General features: G+C 42.4%; 1 protein-coding gene across 5 annotated transcripts in view; it reads left to right on the forward strand.

Annotated features, from left to right (window-relative positions):
• ARHGEF12 (Rho guanine nucleotide exchange factor 12) overlaps positions 1-15,665 on the forward strand; it is a 144,314-nt gene extending 128,649 nt beyond the window's left edge. For all 5 annotated transcript variants that reach the window (XM_059183432.1, XM_059183434.1, XM_059183445.1 and 2 more), the window contains 11 exons: positions 1,203-1,280; positions 2,772-2,847; positions 3,390-3,557; positions 4,404-4,491; positions 4,994-5,080; positions 5,196-5,275; positions 5,576-5,809; positions 8,236-8,703; positions 9,508-9,824; positions 10,889-10,958; positions 11,524-15,665. In XM_059183432.1, coding sequence (XP_059039415.1) covers positions 1,203-1,280; positions 2,772-2,847; positions 3,390-3,557; positions 4,404-4,491; positions 4,994-5,080; positions 5,196-5,275; positions 5,576-5,809; positions 8,236-8,703; positions 9,508-9,824; positions 10,889-10,958; positions 11,524-11,534 — 1,677 coding nt within the window. In that variant the 3' untranslated portion in view covers positions 11,535-15,665. The remainder of the gene's footprint in view (positions 1-1,202; positions 1,281-2,771; positions 2,848-3,389; positions 3,558-4,403; positions 4,492-4,993; positions 5,081-5,195; positions 5,276-5,575; positions 5,810-8,235; positions 8,704-9,507; positions 9,825-10,888; positions 10,959-11,523) is intronic.
• Positions 15,666-18,237: the final 2,572 nt, after the last annotated feature.

The raw sequence follows: 18,237 nt of genomic DNA on the forward strand, positions 1-18,237 counted from the left end.
TGGATAGCCAGAGGAATGAACAGACCTGTGATAAGAACAAATATATCAAATACGACCCAGAATGGAAGTGTGGGTGTATAGGTGCTCACTATACACTTTCAGACTTTTCTGTATACTTGGACATTTTTATAATCTTGGAGAAAATACACATATACTTAAATCTAATCGTTATTTCTTTAGAAATTTATCTTACAGGTGTATCTGCACATATCTATAAAAATATATGTTTTAAAACCATGCTATCCCAGTATTTATTTGTTATGGGAGAAGATTGGAAGTAACTTTCATGTCCATCAGTAAAGTGTAGTTAGATAGACTGTAGTTCATTCATAGGGCTGAATGCCACATGCCACTTAAAGAGTGAGTTCTCTCTGTATGTGTTAATGTAGAGCAGTCGCCAAGATTTATTGAGAGATACACACATACACAGGTGTGTATGTGATCGTCTTACCATATGAGTAGTACATGTATTAATATATTTTGCTATCCTATCTTTTTTAAAAGGATATATATGCACACAACATGTACAGAGACAAGTATACTTACATATATGCACATATTCTGTTTGCTTAGAATTTTTCTCATAAACTACCTAAGAAATGAGTATTAGGGATTGTTTCTTTAGAGAAAATTGGGGGTAGAGAGGCAAGAGGACAGGACTGGAGGGAGACTTCATTTTCACTGTGCACCTTATATTACTTTCCAAATTTTGTACCATGTCCATACTTAAATATTCAAAACATAACCATAAGCTAAGTTAGAAGTCAGTGAGTTTGAAAAGCAGATTGAGTAAGAACATCCAAAAAGGGAAGAGAAAGACTAAAAGGGTGTGATGTCTCCAAAGCCAGGGAAAGGGGGGTGGTTTGATTAAGAGTGAGCTGTAGGGTGTCTGGGTGGTACAGTTGGTTGAGTGCCAACTCTTGGTTTCAGCTCAGGTCGTGATCTCAGGGTCCCAGGATTGAGCTCCTTGTCAGGCTCTGTGCTCAGGGCAGAGTCTGCTTGAGCTTCTCTCTCCATCTCCCTCTGCTCCACCCGCCTTGTACTCACTCGTTCTTTCTCAAAGAAAGAAAGAGTTGTCAGTTATGTCTAGTGTTGCAGAGAGCTCTGTAAATAACAAGTTAAAACATCGATCTGGGTCAGATGTATAGAAAACTCTGATATCCAAAGCAGTAACCTTGGCTCCACCTTGTCTTAATTTTCAGCGTTTAGAAGACTATCAGCGTCGTCTGGATACCTCCAATCTGAAGTTGTCAGAGTACCCAAACGTGGAAGAGCTCAGGGTGAGAGATAGTCTAATTGCAATTTTAATAAAATGCAATTTACTAAATACCTGGCAGATTACTAACATCTCAGAGGGGCATCCATCAGCTGAAGAAGTTCTTCTATCATAGATTGTAGTTCTGATTCTGTTCTTCCTTTTCAACGCCTGGTCTATGTGAAGATGACTTTAGTCTTTTATTAGAGGAATATTTTGTGTAAAACTAACTTTTTGTAACAGGAACTTGCAGGGGACTTAAGGAACGTTAGTTGTTTAATTTTGTTGTATTCTTATAGTTTGAATGAGAGTAGGGGTGCTTACTCTGGGAACTTTCCAGACTATTGAGTAAAACAAGGTAATAATTTTTTCATGAAGCTCTTCAAAAGCAGAAATGTTGAAACCATTACAGGAATGATAGTAAAGTATTTTGTAATTGCTATCTCTGTCATGTGGGGCTTTTGTATTAAGGAACTACTTAGCATTTTCAGTCTTTTTTGTACTGTTTCAGTAGGTGGTTGTTTTGGTAGATTTATTTAGTGGCTAGTAAACTAGACTTTTTTTTTTGAAGATTTTATTTATTTATTTTGACAGAGATCACTGATCTCTGCTGAGCAAAGAGCCTGATGTGGGTCTCGATCCCAGGACCCTGAGATCTTGACCTGAGCCAAAGGCAGAGTCTTACCCCACTGAGCCACCCAGGCGCCCCTAAACTAGAGTTTTATATGATATATAGCATCTTACCAAAAAGCATGCTTAATATGCTCAACCCCTTCACTTCCAGAAAATGAGATTTTTCTAGAGCTATCTACACTAAGAGATGATTCTTTGACTAAATTATTAGTTCTTGGGGGCGCCTGGGTGGCTCAGTCGGTTAAGCATCCATCTCTTGGTTTCAGCTCAGGTCATGATATCAGGGTCCTGAAATCAAGTCCCACATGGGGCTCCGTGCTTAGCAGGGAGTCTACTTGGGCTCTCTCCCTCATCCACTGCCCCTCCCCCCCCAAAGAAGAAATATATCTTTAAAAAAATTTTTTTTTAATATATGGAGCAAGGTTAATTACTGCCTGGACTTTTTCATGGGTGCTATTCCTTAGAACTTTGTTTGGAACTAGAGCTTGGGACTCATAGGCGTCTTACAGATAAATAAGCTATGCACCATCCTCATTTAGTTGTTCATTGGAAAATTAGGGGACAGGCTGTGAATCTAGTGGCCGAATGTTTGCAGCTTCGTTTTCATAGACAATTATCATGTATTTAGTGTGAGATTTAGAAGGCAGCACTCTTGAATGTTTTTCTACAAGATACCTCTAACTTAGGAAATTATATGCAGCTTACTGTAACTTGATCTATATTCCATATTCATTCCATATTCAATAGTTGGCAGATATACCAGTAATGATAGTGAAGGTAAATAGCTTCTTTCATATGAAGAATTTCTTGAAGAGACTCTCTGGAATATCCAGTCACTTAGTGCTTGGAAATAATTCATGTGTAATTCTCTTTATTTTGGCAGAATTTGGATTTAACAAAAAGGAAGATGATTCATGAAGGGCCATTGGTCTGGAAGGTGAATCGAGATAAAACTATTGGTAGGTGTAATGTCCGTCAGTTTTGGGGAGAGTGGAGGAACTAAAGTTCCTTCAGGTTAAAGAGAAGAGACAGCCATTTATGGGTTTCAGTGATAGGAGTGAGTGATGCTGCCCTGTTCTTTTTGCAGAAGATCCGCTTATGTTATTTTATTCTAGGTGAAGTGCATTAAATATTCACTGAGGGCCGAAGCAGAAAAGTTTGACATGATTTGGTCCTGTCTCCAGCATTCTTATATTCTAATGAGCTTTCTAATAAGCTTTCTTTAAACCACTCCATTTAAAACTATCTCTGGTGAGGAATCATGGTTTTGGTGTTTTTTGTTTTTTTAAAAATTTCTTGTCAGTCACAGACTGACACTTTGGTGTGTTACAATATAAAAATGAATTATTAAAAAATGAAACTAAGAAAGACAATAGCAAGCCAATCTTTAAAATGTATTAGATTTAACAGGAATAAATCTTCTCTGTCAAATTGGTATTAAAGTTTATAAAACACATCTCAGTGTCTATGCTAATCACCTTCTCCCCGCTTTGACTTCCAGATCTGTACACATTGCTGCTGGAAGACATTCTTGTATTGTTACAGAAGCAGGATGACAGACTGGTGTTAAGATGTCATAGCAAGATTCTGGCATCTACCGCTGACAGCAAACACACATTCAGCCCTGTCATTAAGTTGAATACAGTGCTGGTCCGACAAGTGGCAACAGGCAAGTATGTCCGAGGAGAGACAGCGACCTTGGGTTCATTGTGAAGTTGCACAAGATAGTCAGTATTGGTCAAATAGCCTGACTAGTGGACAAATGGAATGAAATGATTTATTGCTTAGAAAGTAAATTAAGAGTTTATACCCCCCCTAAAAAGAGTTTATACCCCCAAATTATTTGGGAAGCCTGGCTTCTCCGAGCAGTTTTCTGCATTGGAAAATTTCCTGCATGCTCCTTTGATCTTTATTCCTTAGTCAGATCATGGACAGGTACCAAGGAAGATTTAGATAATCTAAATGAAAAGACTTTCCTTAGAGTTGTATGTTTTTTGATTTGTGATAAAAGAGCAAACAAGCAAAAATGGAGAGGTGGGTGTAGTTCGGGATTTTGGAAATCCATTTAAGTTAGAAAATTATATATTAATCATAGTAACAGTGGAATCCTTTTAAAACTTATTAGTTCTGTAACAGCAAGATAAACTGATAACCTCTTTTCTCTAGTATTTATTGAATATTAAGTAACTGTTTAGCAAAAGGGCAATTCAAAATAAATGCGAAAACATCATAGTGCTCCTTAATTCAGATATACAGCCATCTCCTTGTTTCTATGAAGTTACTGTGGAATACATGCTAGTTTTTATGATCTTGGTTTTATTGAAGTATAATATATACAATGTAGCATATAGTAAGTTGCACTGATTTTAAGTGTATAGCTAATGAATTTTTACAAAGTGAGCTGATTAGCCTTTACCCAGATAAAGTGTGGAATAAACCAGGACTCTGGAAGCATCCTTCATGGCCTCTAGGTCATATTCATGTGTTAGAGTAATTTCTCTCTTATTTCTTCCAGATAACAAAGCTTTATTTGTCATCTCCATGTCAGACAATGGAGCACAAATTTATGAGCTGGTGGCACAGACGGTTTCCGAAAAGACTGTGTATGTATTAGATAGAGCTACCTTGCTCTAATAGTTTTTATTATTCTCAATATGTTATTCTATAAACTTAACTTGGTTTTTGTAATAGTACTTTGGAAACCAAAAACTATATTGAAACAAGCACTTCCCATATATTCTTTTCAAGATGTTTTTCTAAAAACGTGTTCCTTTTTAGTTTGATGTTCCTTATTTTGATTTGTATTATTGCAATTATCTTTTCTAAGGAAAAATTCTCAGAAGAGTCAAGTGAAGTTTTTTGATGTTCGGTGTATCCGTAATGTTGTTTGTTAGGTTTTTCTTTAAGGTGCAGCGTTTTTTATAATCTCTAACTAAGAACCAAAATATAGACACTCTCTGGCGGAAGGAGGGTTTTTTGTTGGATTGGCTTGATGTGGTTTCTGGTTTGTTTGTTTTTGTTATTATTTCTTTCTGAGTGTATTTAAAGGGCATCTTTATTCCCCCTCTCCCTTTTGGATTTTGGATCCTTTCGTACTTCCTGCAGCTGGCAAGACCTAATCTGTCGGATGGCTGCCTCAGTGAAGGAACAGTCCGCAAAGCCCATCCCGTTGCCACAGTCATCGCCTTGCGAGTGAGTCTGCCTCCGCCTCGTTTTGGTCAGGAAAGGAAGGGATGATCCTTACATTTCATTGTGATGATGTTTAGGCACCTCACAAAGCTGAAAGATTGTTTTCTTTCTTCCACAGAGGCGACAACGATGAAGAAACAGCTCCCAAATTAAAAGTGGAACATCACAGCATTTCGGTCCCTGGTCTGCAGAGTCCAGGTAAACTGATGTGTTAGCTTAACCTGGAAGAATGGAGTCTGTGTTTTACTTGGGAAAATGCAAAGAAACTTGAAGTCTTTCAGTTTATGCAGATTCTCGCGTCGGCTGTTTACTTTCACAAACTTCGCTTACGAGCCTTGTGTGCACCCTAGTAACGCCACTCTTGAGTGTGTTTTCCCTAACAGCCAGCGGTCTCTGTCCTCGTGTGGTTATTCTGTTCCAAGTACTGCCTGAATGCTTCACGTTAAAAATTAACCGTTTGTTTAAGATCTGTTCTGCTTTTTCTGTTCCATTGGACAGACAGAGATTTGGGATTAGAGTCTCCCTTAATATCATCAAAACCTCAGTCTCATTCACTGCGTACCTCTGGGAAATCCGAGGTAGACGATCTCTTTGTGGCCGAGAGACAGTTGGTTAAGGAGCAGCAAGAAGACGGGACTCTGCAGGAAGCCGGAGCAAGTTACCAAACCCCAGGCCCAGACCCACACTTGCCTGCCTCAGATGAACGGTGGGCACTGGATGCACTAAGGAATTGTAAGTTTTGTACTTGTGAAGGACCCGGGTTGTGTCATGGACTGCACAGCCATGTAGGGAGAATCCAAAGAAGTGGGAACTCTGACTTTTCCCTTAAAGAATTTTACCATCTAGTTGGGAAGAAGATAGAAAACCTCCCACTGTTTAACCAGTACAGGTGTGTCAGAATTGATCTGGTTTTGGTAACAAGAGAGGGAAGCATCAGGAGACAAGGGAGAGGTGATTATTACCTTGTAGAATGGATAAGACTCAGGTATGTAGAGAAGGTACAGGTAAGAATCATGGTAGGACCAGAAGCACAGAGGCAGGAGGCCCCGAGGGTGCTCTGAGAGTGGCGAGCACACTATACTAGTGCAGAGGGTGGGAGAGAAGCCTAGAAAGGTAGGAGATGGGATGGTGAGGCCAGCCACTGTGAACCTTAAACACCACATTGAGTCCTCTGGGTTTTAAGGATGGCACAGCACACGGGGCACCTGGGTGGTGCAGTTGGTCAAGAGTCCCATTCTCAGTTCAGCTCAGGCCGTCATCTCAGGCTTGGGAGGTTGAGTCCTGCAGTGGGCTGTGCACTGGGCATGGCGCCTGCTTCAGATTCATTCTCCCTCTCCCCCCACACTTCCCTCTCTCCGCTCCTTCTGCCCCTCTCTCCCTCTTACACAAACACACACACACACACACACACGTGCTCGCTCTTTCTGAAAAAAAAAAAAAAAAAAAATGGTGCAGCACGTGTTTTGAGGGCTTTTTCAAACTACAGATATTTTTCTAGTTTTCTGTAGAGATTGTGGTACTCTCCACTCTAGCCTGTCCCCTCTCTCTGTCTGTCTGTCTCTCTCTCTCTCTCTCACACACACACACACAGTGCACACCCACAAGGAGGGTGGCCCTTGCCACTCTTACTAGCTAGCCCCCGACTCTAGCCTGTCTGAGAATCACTTACAAATGGGAGCCTGTCCCATCTCGCAGGTGTCCCGGAGGAGGGGAAAGGCTGAGAAGGGTTGCTTTAGCTGCCGAGAACCATTTGAAGTTTTGAAGCTAGGGTATGACTAGTGAGAACAGATGGCTCAGGCTGAGAGGGTGGAAAGGTTGGGGTGGGAGGAGGCCAGGAGGGGGAGGCTAGTGTGAAGGCACTGTGGTGGGCTGGGCTTGAGGCAGAAAGGGTTTGGGCTGGAACGGTATTAGAGGAAAAAAATCAAGTGAGGAGGCAACAATTACTTAAAATAATCGACTTGGTGCAAGGGCAAAGAAAAGGGAATATTTAGATGATTTCCATGTTCTTGTCAGAAATCAAAGTCAGAAAGGACTACTACTGCCCACTGCCACACTTTCTTTTTTTCCCCCTTTTTCTCTTTGCCAGAGATTATGGGCTCAATTTTAAAACTGGCAGGCTATTTTAGTGGAAGTAATGAGCAGGAGGTTGGAGTTTTAAGACTGGAGCTTTGGTGAGAGGGTCGGGGAGAGCTAGATTTGAGTGTGAGAGCCGGGGGAATGCACAGCATCTCTTACGAAGTGTAGTTAGAGGGACAGAGTGCCAAACACTAGTGGAGACCTTGTCAAGAGAAACAGGAGAAAGAATTTAAGGCAGAGTTAAAAGTTGGGAATTTCCTGTTCTCGAAGATCTACTTTATTGTCGATTCCCCTGAATGAACAGTCAGAATGCTTTCTGATGGTTTGACTGACAGAGTCGCAGTGACTCTGTCATTGTATGCGTGGCCTCATAGCATACACCTGCCCATTGAAAACTGAGTTGCTTCTCTTTTCAACAGCCTAGGGAAGCTGAGCCTCCAGTTAAGGTCATTCTTAAAAACTCATTTTAAAAAACAATTTAAAAAAACTCAATTTAAAAAACATTTTCTTATCCTTTGAAAGTATACATGCTACCAAATCATTGAAAGTAAGTCTCATTACAGGATAGCTTTATTTTCTTCACATTTAAGGAGATTCCTTGCATATTATAAATGACAAAATAAATGTTCTGTATTTCTAATAAAATTAGAAAAAATAACACCTGTGTATACAGTGTCTGCTTCTGAGAAAGCAAAACTTCGAGGGTTTCTTTTCTAGCATAACACATCTTTTTAACATCGTTTTAAGAAATACCTTTGGGGTATAACTCAGGTTATATGGAAGAGAAAAGAGAAGCAGGCATGGTACTGGGGATTTAGCAGTACCTCCCCATTCAGAAGGCTTACATCTTTCCAAGTCTTGTTTAATGTTAAACTTTCTCTAGATGGTGCCTTATTTCATTTTTCAATATAAAACAAAAACAAAAAATGATCCCACGAAATTAACATTTTGACTCTATGTTACTAAAAAGTTACTTACCCTTAGAAATAATGGGTGACTCCACAAACTAATTTAATTCCGGCAGTCTGCGGTTATCATTGTGAATGTGTGGTTTTTTCCGCCTCCCTCCCTAAATCTTCCAGTGGGCTTGCTGAAGCAGCTGCTCATACAACAGCTGGGTTTGACCGAGAAGAGCTCCCAGGAAGACTGGCCACATTTCCCAAGATACAGGACAGCGTCTTCAGGGGTGCAGACAGACAGTGGAGCCCAGAACTCTGAGAACAGTAAGGCCTATCCTCCTGGCGAAGGACACATGCCCTTTAGAACTGGAACTGGTGACGCTGCCCCTTGTTACAGTCCACGGACTTCAGCTGAATCTTCGACTCCACGGGATTCAGTGGTTCTGGCATTCCAAGATAGCCAGGCAAGTAACATTTTAGTAATGGACCACATGCTTAGGACCCCGGAGATGCCTCCTGCAGAGCCCGAAGGGAGTCTTGATGAGAGTGGAGAGCACTTTTTTGATGCCCGTGAAGCACACAGTGACGATAATCCATCAGAAGGTGATGGAGCAGTGAAGAAGGAAGAGGATGTTAATTTGCGCATCTCAGGCAAGTTTCTTTCACACGTGAACTTGGACTGTGGTTGTTATTACCTGTGCTGTGTGCTGAGACAGATGTTGTTTGGGTATCCACACATGACCCGCTGTGTGCATGTGTGTGCACATGTGTGTGCATGCACGTGCATGTGCGTGTGTGTAGCCCTTACTTTTCCCTGCGGTAAATAATTACCGAATCTGCTCCATGCCAGACCCCATCCCGGGGCGTGGGAGATACAGCATTGACTGAAACACAGAAAAATCCACTATCCCTGTAAAGCTTAAATACTGGTGAGGAAAGAGTCAAGGTAAATAAGTAAACCAAAAGATGTCAGATGGTGGGAAGAATTAGGAGGAAACGTAAGTGAGACCCAGGGGCAGACAGGGTGATGAGGAAGAGGGCCTCTGTGAGTAGCATGGGAGCAGAGCCGTGAGGGCAGTGAGGGCAGAGGCCATGTGGCATCTGGGAGCAGGGGGTACAGCAGAGAACTGGGGCACCCGTGCGGGAGATGAGGCACGAGAGCTCTGTGGCTGGGGAGGCGGTGGCAAGACCACACAGGGCCTTTGTAGTTTCCAGCTTTTAAGATGCCAACTGATCTGAAATGGTTTAGAAGTTACATAAAGTTTGCTAAGTTTCGCTTCAGCCTGAAGTGAGAAGATTCTGATGTACTTAAAACTGAACTCTGGAAGTGAGGAATGAATGGCTCTTCTCCCCCTCTGTTGGCTTTTGAGGTTGTCAGCGTAGCACCTCATCTCTGTTCCTTGATGTGAGGAAGGCAGCACGAAGCTCATCAGGCTGTTCTGTGTCTGTCAATAGGAAACTATCTGATTCTTGATGGCTATGACGCAGTGCAGGAGAGCTCCACGGACGAGGGGCTTGCCTCCTCGCTTCCCCTGCCACCCACGACAGGCACCCCCTCCACGGACTCTGCCCGCCCGCAGCAGCACTCGCCCCAGCACACCCATTCCGACGGGGCAGCTTCACCATTCAGCCCTGAATTCCTGGTCCAGCAGCGCTGGGGAGCCATGGAGGATTCCTGTTTTGAGATCCAGAGTCCCCCCTCTTGTGCAGACTCACAGAGCCAGATCATGGAGTACATTCGTAAGATCGAGGCTGACCTTGAACACTTAAAGGTACCTCAGACCTCAGTGTCCTCGAAGCTTGGGTAAAGAAACATGTTTCACAGAGACGAGGTAGAGAATGACCAAAATGCCGATGCCAGTGACCTTGTTCATATTCTAGATTTACTGTTTTCTTTGACCATTACTTGTGAATAAACTTGGATAAAAAGCCAAGATCACGGTGCATCTGGTTGCCGATTGTAAGAACAGAAAACTTCATAGTACCATATAGATGGCATGGTTGTGTGAGGTTCTTGGTATAAACACCCTAATATATTTGGGGTGATTGGCTGGCCTGCCTGAGAATATGTGAACAGCAAGCCAGTGACAGGTGGGGCTTGTGTCATTCTGAGAGCTTCTTCTAGGAAATGCTTTCACTTACTAAAGATCCATGAATTGTTAGGTGATGTCGGTAGTTTCCCAGACGCTGGGACACACAGAAGTGGGCTCCAGTGGCTCCCATGATCCCAAGAGCTGGGCACAAATGGGGTTTTGTGAATCAGAATTGAAGTCGTCACTGTACCGGCCACTGTTTCAAAACTGACTTCCATGGTGATTACTGAGAAAAGGACTTTATCTTACAAACTTTGTCGTCAGTAGACACAACTGCTAGAGCCCAAACGTTTTTTTCATGACTTCATTTAATTAGAGGCTTTAGGGACAACATTGAAAGTGTTCTTAGCCTTTTAGCTTAAGACCAGTGTCCCTTAGTTTAGTTTTTAACTTCTCGTGACACGTTTTCCCTTCATGTGAGTGTAGCTGGTGTCATCCAGGGGCTGATGAAGTATCTGCTGGGGGCAGGTTGGCTCTAACACAGCCCGTGTCACCTGTGGGGCTATTTCCAGGGTGATTCTGGGGGTAGGAGAATCATCTTTATGGGAGAAAGTTTTAAGTGACTCACTTAAGGGAGGTGAAAGGAATGCGGTTCACTTTTCTCCCCCACTAACAAAATTCTTCACGACGTTCATGTTGAAATCTAGACGTGCCTCCTGGTAATATGGGAAAGTTTGCCTTCCTGTTTTCATAAAGAAAAATTACAATGTTCCAGTGACAAACCTGTGGGTCTTATTTTACAGAAGGTGGAGGAAAGTTACAGCACGCTTTGCCAAAGGCTGGCTGGATCAGCCCTCACAGACAAGCACTCAGGTATGTGAAAATCGTGGATTCCCGACTCTCGAATCATTCTGCCTGAACCGTACATCGAATGAAATGATTTGTTATTCTTTAAAGTGGAAACCTTCTGAGATTCCATTTCTTTCCTGTCTTTAAAAAGCCATTTGTTTCCAAACATCGTAGGTCAAGCAGAGGCTTAGTCTGCTGACTAGGCTCTTCCTGCCCCCTGAGGCGCTGCCCTTGTCAGTTTCTGCGCCATCTGCCCCCCCCATCCCCCCCCCCCCCCAACCTGTGCAAGAGCAGGAAACAGGGTGGGATAGGTCTGGTAAATCCTAGATTCCTAAGAGATTTGCCATTGCTGCTGTGAGGGAGGCTCATGTCTGTCCTTCGGTGTTGGTCCTGACGGTAGGAGCACTGTCTCCCCGTGACTGCAGATGGATCTGTGTTCAGTGCAACAGTCTGTCCACATTTGCTTCCCTGTTGTCCAGTGAGGCCTTCCCGATCCAGAAAGACGTACCGAGACCCACAGGTGTCAGACGTGTTCTCGGGGCGTTCATTTGTTCTTAATTTGATCCCCGCGTATCTTTATTCTTCCCAGATAAAAGTTAGAGCCGCGTGTCCTGGAGGTGACTGATGGTTGTTGGACTCTGAGCATCGGCCTTGTGGCACCCATCCCGGCTGCACCGAGGACGCAGAGAGTGTGTGACAGAGGGTCTGCCTGTGAAGCCCCTGGGGGCGGCCGTGTTCGCCGGGCGCCCAGAGTGGGACTAGTTCCTCACAGTCCGGCAGCTGCACGAGTCTGTCAGGGAGGGAGTCCTGACTCTCGCTCTGCTCTCCGCACTATCGGAAATTCATTTTGATTCAGAACAAAAACCAAATGTATAGAGCTTTGGGTGTAGGATATGAAATTTTACTTAGACTTAAGAAAAAGAGAAAATCAGATGTATTTATTTGACTTCATTCCGTATTTGAAAGCACATTTTAATTTTTATTTTGCCATGTTTTGTTTTAATTGAGTAGTGAGAGTTTTGCCCTTTGTGTTTAGTACACCCAAGGGTCAGTTGCTCCTGAAGCCAAGAGTTGCGGTGAGGTATTAGGAGGCTGGGTGGAGAGGCGGAGAGGAGGAAGTAAGCCGGGGAAGGGAGGAGCAGCCAGCCTCCACGAAACTGGATTCCATGCCCTCTGCTGTCCTGGAGGCATCGTCTTTGAGGGGCACCTCAGAGGCGCAGTATGCCCATGGCTCCTATGGTCAGAGGTCTGGAGCTGTGTGCTGTCCAGGTGGGCGAGAGTCAGGTGGGCTTCCTCCCACCCGAGGCAAGCACCTGTCCTCTTAGCTGGGATCCACCCCCAATTAACAGAAAATCCTCAGTGTACTAAGTAGCAGGCACTTGAAAATGGTGTGTTTTCTTCTGTTGTCTTCTTTTCTATTTAGGGTAGGGATTTGGGAGGGAGAGGAAAGCAAATTTTATTTTCTTGGCTATAAATTCGTTATTCTTGGTATTGTTGCATTTTTTGTAATTATACATTAGACTTGGGCACTTGTGTAAAATTATCCCTGCAGATTGAGCAGGAAGGAAAAACCAACAAATGGAGAAGCTTCAGATGGCGGCAGGGGTGGGGGTGCGGAGGAAGGGCGGGGCGGGAGCAGGGGTGGGGTGGGGGGAAGAGTCTGGGAAGGTTAGCTAACTGAATCACTACTGAGTTGAACCATGGCTGTCATTAGCCACGGGTACTGCTGAACACAAGGCCAGTAAAATTTTAGTACCTGGAGGTTTGACTCTAATATTAATTTTGCACTGATGGTGCCAAAGGGCTCTTTGAGTTCAGAGGAGAGCCACGAGCGGAGTGGAGAGGGGGGCGGTGGAGAAGGCCGAGCTGCTCATACCAGCCCCGGAAGCACTTCTTCTGACTTCACTGCCGGAGCTTTCTCCACACTGGTGCATGACTGACCTTAATTGCAGACCAGAGCATACACTGGAAACTGTGGGCAAGGGGTTGCTAACTGCCTGCTCTAGAATGAACTGTAGTATGGGCAGCACCCGACAGAGATCAATGTTTCAGAATCGTGACTTGAGAACTCCTTCGGTTATATTGGCTTTCTGTGGTTTTCTTTGTGCATCGGGTATACATTGTTTTAGAGTATGTTTGCCAACTAGAGCTCAATCATTTGTCAAATCTTCAAATTCTCTTCATACGCAAAGTGTTCCTGCACTGCTCATATCTTTCAGGAGTGTCCTCTGAACCCTGTGGGTAGCCAGGAGGTCGTTAATACTCTTCCCCTGCACTCCCATCGCAAGCAATTAGGCTTCCCTACTACTTTCATAAACATCACTACCACTTAACAAGCTCATGTGTGTCCACATTCCTGTTTTCTGCCTTTTCAAACCTGACCTAGGTTTAAGTAGCCCAACTTGGATCGTTGGACCTCATCTCTAAATTAGAATGCCCTTTTAGTTGTAGACCAAGTATCAGTTGAATCAGAATGGGAGTAAAATTTGTAGAAGCAGGAGCTAGTAAGTGAAGCTTGGGACTTGAACTTTCTGTATCTCTTAAGAGAAACAGGTAGAAACGGAATGATTACGTGCTGCTGGAAACAGGTAGTCACTCCCAGCTGAAAGGGTAACATGCTTGGAGCCACATGACCCCAGTGTCCTCAGCTGGCATTTATTTAATCAGGAGAAAGGTAAATTAAAAAATAGAACTTTCACCTTAAGTTCACACAGTCCAGGGTAGTCACGTGATTCTCTAGCACTCAATAAAGAAACTTCAGGTTTCTGTTCTAGCTCAGCCAGATCTTGTCCTTAACAACAATTTGTTTTTGTTTTCCTGCGATTAAACCTCTCCTTGCAACCGGGCTAACTGGAAAAATACTTTGGCCCTAGCTCTAGTACTTCCAAATAAATTCATATCTGGATTTTTAAATGAAGACCCAAAGCAAAGTCTTGAGTCTGAAAAGATGCCACAATTTTCCGTGTTCTTTTTCTCTTTAACCAGCCCAACTTCTCCCTCCTCCTTCCCAGCCTCACCTCCCACACCCTCCTTTTCTTTTGGCCCTTGTAATCACATCCACTTTCCTCTGATACTGTATAGGCCCTTTAGGATGATGGAATTAGATATTCCTCCTCTCTCTGAGTGACAGTGGCCATCAAAGCTGTTCTCTCAAAGTTACTTGACTAGAAGCTGGATCCCAGGCTGCTGAGCAAAGCAGCCTCCCCAGAGCAGGAGAGCTGGGTTGTAGCCACTAAAGTGGCCTGCCATGACCCTGCACTCTCTTCTGTGGGCCTCATGGCTTCTTTGGTATTAAGTGGCAAATTACATTTGGAGTGTCTCCTTCCTTCTCAGAGAACAGAGTTAATCAAAGCAAATCAGCAAGCCCCCAAAGTGCTATAATTTAAAATCATGATTACAGCCCTAGAAGCCATATATTTTGCATACTTTAAAATCAGCTAGCTTGGACTGCCTGAGTTATCTTGACTTTCAGAAGCTAAACTGTAACTCTTTATTATATTGTACCGTAAGAAGGTATATTTCATTAGCTTTTTTGGCTTCCTGTTCCCCAAAACAGCTTCTAACCACTGTTGGAAAGGATGTGGCTCTTTATCTTTTTTTTTTTAGGATTTTATTTTTAAGTAACCCTGTACACCCAACGTGGGGTCAAACCCACAACCCCAAATCAGGAGTCACGTGCTCTACCGACAGAGCCAGCCAGGCACCCCAAGGATGTGTCCCTTTAAATAAATTATTTAAAGGTTTTTATTTGCTTTTGGAGGAGAAAGGGGGAACCTAATGTGATTAAGGAGAAAACCTTATTTTTTTTCTTCTTTTTAGAAGGTAAAATAATTCTTCCTGTGAGTTTTTATTTGCATGCTTTTTTTTTTTTTTTTTTTTGGTGATGTTGGTAAATTTGGTGTATTACATGGAGCTTCTATATTTCAAACTGGAAACTGTCTTCTCTGAAGGTGGTGTATGATGTTACTTTGAGCTACTAGAGCTTGGGTCAATATTTCCTTCCTTATGTGTCACAGAGGACATCACTGAGAAGTATGTACAGAGGACCTCAAAATAGAAAATTTGGCAGGACCCCCCCCCCCAGGTCCTCTTTCTGCTGGCTACTTTTGCCCCCCTCTACCATTAGTGTTTTTGTTTTGTAAATCCTGTTTTCTTCCAACTGTCCCACCCCTTTTCAGTGATCTGCAAAATTGTCCTTTCTTCAAGAAAAGAGTTTCTTATGCCTCGTTCCTTATGCCTTCCCCACTGGTACTGATGGTTTTGATAATAAACTTGTAGAAAAAAAAAAAAATGTACCTCGTAGAAGGAAGCCCTGTCTGCCATTTCCAGGTGCCAATGGCTAAGCAAATGTCCTTCAAAAGTGATAGCTGTAATGTGCGCACTATTGGTTATTTTTAATAAGCCTCTTCCTACTAGAACATTTTATTTTCCTTGTTCACCATACAATCATGTACTCTTTAACAGAAATTACTTTTAAAAAAAATCTGGAACTATCTTTAAAAAAAAACTTTATTAATAATCATGTATTTTTACTGATCACATTTTGAAATGCCTAAAAGACTTTATTGTTCTAATTATCCAGGTGTACCTTTGTAAAATAGCTCTTTTATGAATTAGCTGATAAGGCTGTATGTTTCTGGAACAAAATATTGGTCATCTAAAAACTTTCTGTTTTCTGGGGTCTGGGAAAATAGAAAATGAGAGTTCAAATATTAAATATGCTTAAAGGAACCAAGGATGTGACTTTTTATTTATATTCTTCTTGATCTGTCTTATACAAGTTGCCCTGGAAGAGCTTAGGCACCAAGGAGACCTTGATTAATCTCACTGGCATTGACCGTCCCACATCCCCCTGCTTGTGAGAGCATCTTTACTAGGGAGACAGCCAGCTGCCCTCTAATGCATGAGCTTCCGTGAGGACACCAGCAGCTGGGAATGTCACTGTACCTGTGGCAGCTTTATTGAGGCATAGTGCATGTGCAATACAATTCACTCCTTTGAAGTGTACAGTTCAGCGATTTTTGGTATTTTTTTAAATTGTAGAACATAGACACATAAAATTTGTCATTTTAACCATTTTTAAGTGTATAAATCAGTGGAATTCATGATTCACTTGAAAATAACATTGGCTTTCTGCTCCCCTAAATGAACATCTGATGTCTTTATTACCAATTCTTATCCCCAGTGCTGGACTAACTAAAGTAGCAACATTTCTATGCTTTTATGGAACTCATTTCAACTCTGAAGGCTTGCTGAGTTTGACTCTTGGGTTTGTTGGTTTTGACATAGAGGTATCATCTGACTTATTCATCGGATGCTATTTGAATTTTCAATCATTCAGAGACACATTTGGCTGATAGCTTTAATAAGCATAGCAAAAAAAATGCTTCGTATTTTGTAAGATTTTTTAGTTAAGCCTTTAAAAAATTAAGGCTATTCAAATAAACATTGCGAAAATTAACCTGTTAGTAGTTGCAGTTGTGTTGATGAACATAGCTGAGGGGGAATGAATACCTCCTCCACTGCCACTTTCTCCTGGATGGCCGTCTTCTAACAGGAGCACTGTCTCTGCATGGAGCAGTTACTGGCACTTTTGGCTGTCCTCTTCCAACCTAGAGGACTGGTTCACCAAAGGTTCAGTACAGTCTTGAAAGATAAGAGGATTGATCCTGATGAGTAGTTGCTTCTCAATTGAATATGGTGTCTTCCTATTATGATGAATGTCCTAAAACATTACAGATAAACTAGATATAGGTGCTTCCCATTTCTTTCCTGCTGTGTCAAGTATAATTCGTCCTGCTCACGCAGGGTGTGTTTGCTTTGCTGCCTGTTGTTAGTGAGACCCCATTGGTCCCTGAGGGTCAGCTGAGAACTCGGTGTGAAATCATTCGAGGTAAGTAGAATTCTCTTTCTAGTCTAAAGTCTTTCCCCCTTACTTGATTAGGGTGCTTTCGGACCTATATATAACTTAAGGCTTCACTTACAGCATTTTATTCCAGAGGATCCTTTTCTTTGTTCGTGGGACCACCAGATTGGGGCCACCTGAATGTACTGTGATCAGAAACAGTAATTAGGGGGCGCCTGGGTGGCTCACTTGGTTAAGCACCTGCCATCGGCTCAGATCATGGTCCCAGGGTCCTGGGATTGAGCCCTACATCAGGTTCCCTGCTCAGCAGGGAGCCTGCTTCTCCCTCTCCCTTTGCCCCCCCACCTTGTGTTCCCTCTCTAGCTGTCAAATAAATAAATAAAACCTTTAAAAAAAAAAAAAAGATTAATCAGGGTACATCTTGGTAATAAATTTTTTTTGGAGAAATATCTGTACAGATCAATTTTTTTTCCTGCTATCCTTATTTTAAACGGAGAAGGGCAGCAGTGCTCAATCCTTTTGATCTCGGGGTCAGTTCATACTCTTAAATTATTGTGGGCCTCCTGGAGGAGCTTGTATTCATGTGGGTTGTATCTACTGACATTTACCTTATCAGAAATGAAAAAGAAGGGGCATCTCAGGAGCTCAGTTGTTAAGTGTCTGCCTTCGGCTCAGGTCATGATCCCAGGGTCCTGGGATTGAGCCCCGCATTGAGCTCCCTGCTCAGTGGGAAGCCTGCTTCTCCCTCTTCCACTTCCACTTCCTCCCCCTCCCTCTTCCACTCCCCCTCCCTCACTGTGTCTCTCTCTGCCAAATAAATAAAATCTTTAGAAAAAATTTTTTATTATGAGATGAGAAAAACAGTAAAAAAAATTTCATTTAAAAATAATCACAAACCCATTACATGTTTTTAATGAAAAATTTTATTTTCCACAATAAAATTATTTATGAGAAGAGTGTTTTATATTTCCTCAAATATCTTTAATTGTCTGTCATAGCAGAAGACAACTGGATTCTTGTATCTACTTTTGCATGCAATCTGGTGTGCTATGTTGTTTTGGTTCAACTATTCGAAGAAAATCCAGCCTCACACAGACACATATTTTAAAAAGGGATAAGTATTTTAATAGCCTTTTCAGATGATTGTAGGTATTTTCATACTGCACTGAAACTAGACAAGTGATAGTTTCTTAAAAGAGCAGCAGTGTGGAATCTGAAGCCACATCAATGAAATTTCATACTTTGTGACACTAAAATCCATTTTATACTTTAATACTTTTTTATACTAAAGTCCATTTTATACTTTCAGCGTGTGAAGAATGGCATCTTTGACCTTGCATGATTTTGTAACATCCTGTATCGGTAATTTGGAAAATACTGGCTTACTGAGCTATGTAGTCAGGCCTTCAAAGGTTTGGACACATTTCTTTATAACAG

This window comes from Mustela lutreola, chromosome 1 (genome assembly GCF_030435805.1).
Source record: "Mustela lutreola isolate mMusLut2 chromosome 1, mMusLut2.pri, whole genome shotgun sequence".
NCBI classification, from domain to species: Eukaryota; Metazoa; Chordata; class Mammalia; order Carnivora; family Mustelidae; genus Mustela; species Mustela lutreola.